Source organism: Mesitornis unicolor, unplaced genomic scaffold (assembly GCF_000695765.1).
Source record: "Mesitornis unicolor isolate BGI_N332 unplaced genomic scaffold, ASM69576v1 scaffold29518, whole genome shotgun sequence".
NCBI classification, from domain to species: Eukaryota; Metazoa; Chordata; class Aves; order Mesitornithiformes; family Mesitornithidae; genus Mesitornis; species Mesitornis unicolor.
The window spans coordinates 3,107-11,592 of NW_010200242.1; the positions used below are offsets into that span (position 1 = coordinate 3,107).

General features: G+C 47.9%; 1 protein-coding gene and 1 long non-coding RNA gene across 2 annotated transcripts in view; one reads left to right on the forward strand and one right to left on the reverse strand.

The window, feature by feature from the left end:
• The window catches only part of PQLC2 (PQ loop repeat containing 2), a 3,422-nt gene extending 2,245 nt beyond the window's left edge, over positions 1–1,177 (forward strand). Inside the window, exons 5-7 of the mRNA XM_010189686.1 lie at positions 148–240; positions 581–766; positions 1,079–1,177. Of these exons, the coding sequence (XP_010187988.1) occupies positions 148–240; positions 581–766; positions 1,079–1,177 (378 nt within the window). The remainder of the gene's footprint in view (positions 1–147; positions 241–580; positions 767–1,078) is intronic.
• Positions 1,178–4,099: 2,922 nt separating this feature from the next.
• On the reverse strand, positions 4,100–8,242 carry LOC104544743. Its single transcript, XR_728172.1, has 3 exons — positions 8,164–8,242; positions 6,828–6,940; positions 4,100–4,933 (listed from the first exon to the last, which is right to left on the reverse strand). It is a non-coding gene; the product is annotated as an uncharacterized LOC104544743 (long non-coding RNA).
• Between the last annotated feature and the right edge of the window lie 244 nt (positions 8,243–8,486).

An 8,486-nucleotide genomic window follows, 5' to 3' on the forward strand; every position in this document is an offset into this window, starting at 1 on the left:
AGCTTCATGCTCAGTGGGCAAGGCATAGATGGGGAGATCAAAGGGGGGGGATTTGGCCCTGCAATCACCTTGCACGAAGCCATGGCGTGGGTGATAAAGGTATCTCAAAACTTGGGGGTTGCCTGCGGCCCCCCCTTGCCTTTGCAGCCTTTCACCAGGATGGAGATCATCGGCTTCACCATCGGCTCCATCTCCTCCGTGCTGTACCTGTGCTCCCGCATCCCCCAGATCTACACTAATGTAAGTGCTGTGCTGTGAGCGGGGCAGGAGGGTCCTAGGATTTCAAATCGAAGAGGGGTGGTGGGATCACCTTCTTCCTCTTTGCTCAGAGGTCCCCAGTCCCTGTCTCTGATCATTTCGTAAGGGACCAGTTTTCTGTATTTCTGCTCCAAAACTTGATTCATTTTTCTCCCCTCCCTTTAACATAGCAATATTTTGAGGGTGGGGCTTTCCTTTTTTCTTTATTTACAAGCAAAAGGGGAACTAAAAGGCTGTTGGCATTGAGTCACCGCCTTTTTTCTTTTATTTTTTTGGGGGTGATTAATATTGCTTTCTACTGAGATGGCCCCTCTTTTTCCAGTACAAGCGGCAATCCACCGTCGGAGTCTCCTACTCCCTCTTTGCCCTGGTGATGCTGGGGAATTTGCTCTATGGCCTCAGCGTCCTCCTGAAGAACCCCAAGCCAGGGCAAGGCGAAGGTGACTACATCCTGCACCACTTACCCTGGCTGGTGGGCAGCCTGGGCGTCCTTTGCCTCGACGTGGTTGTATCCTTTCCCCGTCAACCCTTCCCTCTGGGATCGCATCCCGCTGGCACAGCTTTGCACAGAGCAATCCCATCTCAGGGCAGGCAGGAGTGGGTGGGTGGGTTGGTGCTACTCAGCAGTTGCTTTTGAGCTGTGTCCATGAGTAATTTATGGTGTTGCAACAGCTGAATGTTCCAGACCCTTGTTTGCATTAAGCTCGGTGTCTTCTTTCCACCTCTCCTGGCACAAACAGCCACTTTTTTTGGGTGGCGAGACCCAACATGCCACGTAGATCCACCCTTACTTGTGTGAAGAGCCTTAACCTCCTCTCAGATCTCCTTCCAGTTCCGTGCGTATCGGCACGGCAGACCCTATCCCCTCGAAGAGTGGGACGCTCTACTCTGCGAGCAGGATGACATCTTGGAGAGCTGAAGGGGCCTGACCTGGAGCGAGAATGGGACACTGCAGACGAGGAAGCTGGCTATAACATCAGCCCCTCCATCCTGGTGGCTTTTGGGAGCAGAGGACTTAAGCCAGTGGTTAACATGTTGTGCTGCTAAGACACTATGCCCAGCCTGGTGGCAGAGGATGTTGTTGAGGGGCCTCATTCCTCTGGTACCAATTATGCTAATGGGATAAACGGGGAATTGTTCAATACTGCAAAAGCTCGCTCTTCATTGCTCTTACGCGCCACAGCTGAGCCCGGTCACTCCTGCTTTACCTGGTGTCTCCCAAGGGTGCTCTGGAGCTTTCCTGGTACTGGCAGACATGGGAAGAGCCTAAGAGGCTGCGGGAAGGGGGCAGAGATGACCGACGTGCCAGGTGCACCAGCACCTCTTCCCTCTGTGGGCCTCACATCCCCACCACTGAGCTCTTTCTGGAAAGTACGGCGGTGACTGCAACCGGTTCAGAGGGAAGAAGCAGCGTAACCAAAGTGTTTGGGTCCACACATCCCTGTTTTTATTAGCACGGCTCACATGTCTGTGAAACAAGTCCATGCCCCACCTGCCTCCTTTGGTTTTATTTTGCCAGTTCATCTGCCAGCTCCTGCCTCTTTCCTAATGTGTCTCATAGTCCCTGTTTCTCTGACTTCTCGCTTTTTTGCCTCACCCACATTTTAATTGCATGGATGCTTTAGGAAAGTTGCTCTATTGCTTTCGGGTTAGCTGCGCAGGCAGTTACCTAGGCAGACGCTGATACTCGGTCTGGTTTCTGGTCGTGCCCTCTCTCATTGATGAATTTGTCCTCAACTTGGTTAATTTATCCTCAACACTGATGAATTTATCCCTTCTTGGGGCCCTGCACACCAACACGGTGGCTCGTGGCATAGGAACAAGAAACAGAACTTGCCCTTTTAAAAACAAAAACTTTCCTTTCTGCTGCTACTCTTCACAGTTTTTGCTCCCTTTTTTCTTCCTCTCCAGCAACTTTCCTGACAGGCAGCATTCCCCTTTAGCTGTATTATCAGTAGTTTACGATTCCTCAGCCAGTCTGGTGACATTTGTCCTTCCTGAGGAAGTCACCCTCCTCCCTGCTTCATCCTTGCACTGAGGAAGCCAAGCCACAGCTCCGTGATTGCACAGCTCAGCCGAGACTGTGAATGGAATGGGCGTCAGACTGTGGACTGCTGTGCCAGTATTTGGAGCTGACCTCTTCGAGCCCCTTGAACCAAGCTGCTGTGTTTTTCACTCCGTTAAATCACAATCATTCCCCTCCAGGCTCACAGCAATGGGGCCGCTCACCTGTTCCCTATCCTCGAGCCAGCAGGATTCCTCTGCTCTTTTCCACAGGAGCTGCAGAAAAACAATTCATTTCCAGTACCAATACAAACCATGAGCAGGTTCCTAGCAAGGCAGAAAGCACAGCTACCGGTTTATTACAGGCAAAGACCCCCGGGCTTGGCTTTATTAAAAGAATGTATTTTAACATCAGCTCACGTTTGCTAGGTCAGCCCCGGGGAAGGCGCAGTTGGGTTGCTGAGAGCTGGATTTACTGAGCTGGCCTATGGCAGGGGGATAGGACGGGATTTGGCACACGCCTGCCTTGCAGAAACAAAGGGTTCATGACGCCAGGTAATTGCTGTGCTCCAGCTGGCCACGAGATTTTCTTAAAGCCAGAAAAAAAACACCTCTACTATAAGGAGACAAAGACATATATACGTATGTTTATATGCCAGCAGCCATCTAGGTGGTGCTGGATGGAAATCCCTGTCGCAGAGTCTTGCTAAGGTTATCATCCCTGTGAGGCTGTAGTGCAGCCCTGGCCCTATAGGAGCCTGCAAGTTAAGATTTTGCACGGCAAGTGTTAAACCAGAAAAGGCACGGGCCACAAATGCCTTGTCCCCAAGTGCTAACCACACCTCGGCAGCAGGCTGGGGGCTGAGGCAAACCTCACAAAAGGTTCCTCCTTGGACAGAACCAAGGGACACCAATGACAAAACCTGGCCGTGTTTCCCTCGGGGATCCCACCTCTGAGGCAAGCACACGTTGTGCCCCTCCCCGGCTTGCGTCCCATGAGCTGCATTACGGAGCTGAGGCCCTGGGTAAATACTGTGGCATGGGACTGTAATCACCTGCAGATGTCTGGATATGAAATAGGTCACGTTAGAAAAGCAAAATTAGAGCACATTAATCAATATTAATGCCCGCAGTCTCAATTTGCATAGGTTCACCCAAAGGCTCGCATTCTCAATTTCACCAGGACCAAGTTTGTTATAACCAAAGGCCATCAAAGGAGGCAGTGGACCTGAAGCCATGCAAGGTCCCTCTGACCACTGAGGGTTTAAACAGGGGAAAAGACTGGACAAGGTTCACAAACCAAACGGGGACCAAGGGGAAGAGCTTTCTGGGTCCACCTCACACTGCCAAGTGAACCAAAACCCCTCTCCTCTGCCCACCAGAGCGTTTCAACACACAGGCTCCCCCCCAACTATTTATACCACACCCAGAAAAGCTGGACTAACCCATCTGCCCTGTGTCTGCTGGATGCAAACGTCCCGGTGCCAGCATCCCAGAGGTACAGCAGGCCGAGTAATGCAGCTACGTCGTGCTCTGTGTGAAGAGCAGCCACACGTCACACCCTCCTTAAAACAACCAAAGTTTCAGGCGATCTGGATACAAAAGAAAAAGGCAAAATAAAGCTCTCTCGGTTTCTGCGGCCACATAACCCCATGGCTGTGTGGATTACCCATGTGCTCGGTGTTTGGTTTTGATCTCGAGAGCGCATCCACCCAGCTCCAGCCAGAGCAGCCGCTTCCCATCGCTCCGGAGGAAAGCGCTGACAGCACAAACCCCAAGTGATGCTGCAGGAAGGAAAGAGAAATAAGGAGGACACCAACCACACACACACGGCTTCCTGGGATTTTTTATTTTTATTTTTATTTTTTTCTTTTAGTCTTTTTTTTTTTTTTTTAGTATGGAGGCTCAAGTATCAGATGTAGATTCAATTTAAGCTTTACAAAAAAACAAAATCAAAACAAAAACCCCTTTTGCGTTCCATAAAAATTGACAGAAAAGCGCCTTGGAACCAGGCTATAGAGAGCAGAACTTTCAGCAGGTCTCCTAATCGACGTCTCCTTGCAAGTCTGGTTTAGTCAGTATAGTACAACACCGAGGAACACCCTCTCTTCCCTCCCTCCCCCCGGCCATCCCCTGTGCCCAGCCCCCAAACATACGTGGAATAGATTTTTTTTTTTTCCAGTTCTTCCTCTTTCACACACCACAGTATTTAATAAATTTTTGTTTTACATTTTTTACACCAATGTAACAAAAGGCAGGAGGGGGTGGGGAGGAAAAGACAAAGAATGATCCGTGTTTATGCATATAAATGGGGCAAGGTGGAAGAGAGGGGGGAAGGAAAAAAAAAATACATGGACTTCTACAGAAACGTAGCCTAAGGTCTCGATAGTAAAATGTGGTGCAAAGTAGGCCTCAGAGACTGAAAAAGTTTGTACAGCTTTATTCATGGGGAGAAGATGGCGTTGCATGGATAGTACTGAATGCAAATCGTGACGTGACAACAGAAAAGGGCAGGGGGGGATGAGTTTTCTAAGAAAGGAATCTAACGAGTGCATGGCATGTCTTGTTAGCATGAAGAGTATTTTAACTTTGCTGCTTTCTCTTCAAAGCCTCCACCAGGTCGTTTTTAAGAGCTTCTTGTTTTGATTTGTCTGCAAAAGTCTGCACAGACCTGTGGGGAAGAAGGAAACGCAAGTGAGAGGCGATGCGTTTGGGAGAAGGCGCTTTGATGGGCTCTTCTGGCGTGGGGGTCGAGAGGAAGGAGAAGCACCTCAACCCAGGCCCAGAGAAACACAACTCAGCTTGCCTGTTTTAATACGGAAAGCAGAAGGCAAAAGTGAACACCTGAGTGAGTATATCCAAGCACAATTCACTCTAGCAAGGACGGCACCCAAAGACACGCTTCCCCAGCAGCTCCACTCCAGGGGCTGGAGGCAGAGTCCCAATTATTTTCACGTTACAGACTGGAAGAACCCCAGTGTGCCACCAGCGGAGGTGTTAGCGCTCTCGCTCTCCAAACGACCGAAGGCAGAGAAAATCCAGGCTCTACCCACGCAGGTGAAAAGGGCCGGGCTGGGGGAGCTCCACAACCTGGTTTTTTGCAGACTGATCACCCAGGGTCGAGCAGCCACATCAAAAATCTCCCTCCAGTGAATTCACCAGTGGGAAAAGCGGCCAGAGTTTCTGTTCTCAAATTTTGTTTTTTTGCGGTTTGTACCTTACCCAGAGTAACTCGTGAATCAAAGCAGCCGAAGAACAACAGAAATACTGTTGGCAAGAGTACTGCAGGGGGTCCCTTTTGCTCAAAGTTTGGTTACAGAAGAAAAGCTACATCTTTTTAGGAGTCATCAGCCCTAACCACCTGTAGGGTGGTTGTGGAGGAACCTCCATTTTCAATGGTACACTAAGAAATTTCCTTGATTTTAAGAATAAGCCCTCTCAACTATGATCATTGCCAGAACACTACTACTAGACTTTTCAGGAGTTGCTACCACAGAGAAGTGGTTCAGATCCAGTTTTGGTGGGACTTCTCCCCACACAGACCAGATTTGACACCCTTTTCAGTACTCAAAGCTACCTTATTTTGCCTGGATGCTGTCTCCTGTAAACAAGGCTGCTCTTTGTGTCAGTTATTTTCCTAACACTTTTATAACAGTATTTCCATTCTCTTGTCTCTGGAGACTTCTGCTGCTTTAATAAAAATATATACATTTTATATTTGCATTTGTCACAGGCTAAAGAAGTGGTTCTTGGCCATTATCAACAAACAGTGCATTTTCCCCTTCGTCAGCTTAATCTGTTTAAGACAACATCTGCAACTCGTTATGAATTGGAGTGGAAGGTTAAACTGGCTCAGGGTTAGTGACTGCTGTGCGTCCTAAACGTTCGGAGCTCCAGAGCAAACGGGAGCCTATGAACAAATCCCGTAGAGGCTGTGCAGAGCACAAGCAAGTGGAGGCTGCAGATGTCTCAGCAGAGCTTGAGCAGGACTGGATTTCAAGCTCCAAGGAAATTCAAGGTACATCAGGCAAACTGGGGGTGTGCACGTGGGCTGAGCTCACGTTTACTCAGAAGTCATGGGCAGGACCAGTCAATTTTGTTTTTGCAAAACTTCCAAGATTTCATTTCTTTCTGCAAGGATGACGCTAAGCTTACAGGGAATTTCTTCACTGAAGTGGTGCACCATGGCTGTAAAAAACTGATGGTGCACAAGGGACAGAGCCCCAGGGCTTCTGGATCGAATCAGTCCAAGCAAACACCACTTTGGGTACGTGACCACGTGCTCCTTTCTTGCTCCCAAGCTAGGATGCAAAGTGGTAAATCCTGCCACATTTCAGAGTGTGATATTTTAAATGGAGGGAAGGAGTGGAGTAACATTTAAAATGAAAATCACAGCATTTAGTTGGCCGTATTAAGAAAGAACCCTTGGGTGAAACACGGATCAAGTGTCGTTTATCAGTCTGCGGGAGTTAGGGGTTAGTTCTGGTCTCAGTTATCATGCAGAGGTCTCGGCTGGGTGAGTCCTGGTTTAGTGCTGGTTGTCACACCTCACAGGCAGTGGGTACCTGGGTTGGTTTAGTTATCAGGCTGGATGTAGATCTGGCGCTGGGTCAACACTTGAGAAAGCTCCCTCTGCAACTGCTTATACTTTTGGTTGTCGGGGATAGCATCAATAGATCTACAGAGAGCAGTTTAGAAACGAGGGGAGTAAACAGGGAAAAGAACAGTCAGAAGAACACAGTAACACAGAGCTGGTATTCCGGAAACCACCAGGAGCACGCTTGGAAAGAAGAAGTGTAAATACATAGGTTAAAAGAAACAGGAAAAGCCGAAGCCAGATGCTGCGTGCATTACCAGTCCTGAGATCATCTCACCGCTGCACAAAGTGCCATGACTCAAACTGAGCAACGGGGAGACATAGGAAACAGATTCAGTTACAAAAGCTTAAGGCAATGTTCACAAGGAAAAAGACTGTATTATATATTTCCTTTTAATGTTCATAAATGCTTCCTGGCTAAACCCCCGCACACCACAAATGAAAATAGAGGCCTGTTATGAAAGCTGGGGTTTGGAAAAAAACCCCAGAACAGCTGCTTTGTCAGACACTGCCGACTCCCTCTGCCCATGCTGTTAAGAAGGCAGCACAAATATTTAATCAGCACCGTTATTCTATCTTCTTTCACACCGCAGTACGTGAGAGAACAGCAGTATATTTATCTGTGCCATTTGTTTGTTCTACGTTATCGCTCTGTGCTAGGAGGTCTATCTGCAGTTTAAAACCAAATTATTTGGCATCACAGTTCTGCACTTTTCTCTACAAGAATGAGAACTACCAGCTTGGGATTTCTATGTAAAACTCCTGAGAAGAAATGAGCAGGGGTTGAAAAGTACAGCACATTTTCCCTACTGAAAGGCACAGAGGGTTTATTCACTTCATCTGTTCTAGTACACTACATTCTGACCAGCAGTGTTGAGAGAATGACAGAATTTAAAACAAAGTCTAAACACCGCAAACCACTAATGTCACGTCTTAATCCCAGGACCAACCAACTGGTTTTAAGAACAGCAGAAAGAGAAGTCAGAATTTAAGTACAACTTTCAGGACTGTGAAGAATAAAACCCCTCATCAAAAAGAATTCTGACATACAAGTGTTGCTAATTGGGCTATTTTCTTCCTGGTGAGAGAACAAGGGATTAAAACATTGCTTCAAAGTCTATAGTTACAAGGTAGAAAAGTTCCCTAAACTCCACACAACAAGTAACGTTTCCAAAGCACAGAGAGGTGAACAATTCGGGACACAAAAAGACTCTGAACCAAAGCAGATCAAATGCTGGGCTGGGGACAGCACCACGGGCACTGCAGGAGAATGCAGGGAAGCGCAGGGGGTCGAGAGCCCTTACCTCAGCCCATTAACGATGTCCTTTGTTTTTCCAAAATAAATCTCATTCAGTGTACTTCTGATTTTGTTTTCCATATCCTAGGGGAAAAAAAAAAAGCAACAAACCAGATCTTTAGTCATTTTGGCTGTTCTCAGCAATGGTGCGCTGACACTCTTCTGTGCATCACGTGTGTTTATCTCTTGCTGCAGCATGGTTCAACCCAGTGTACTCCTACTACTGAATGCTCCCAGAAGGCAGGATGACCCTGTCTCTCTGCTCTTACCAAAGAAACAACGGCTGAGCTCTGTTCCAGCCCTCTTCACAGAATCACAGAACGTTAGGGA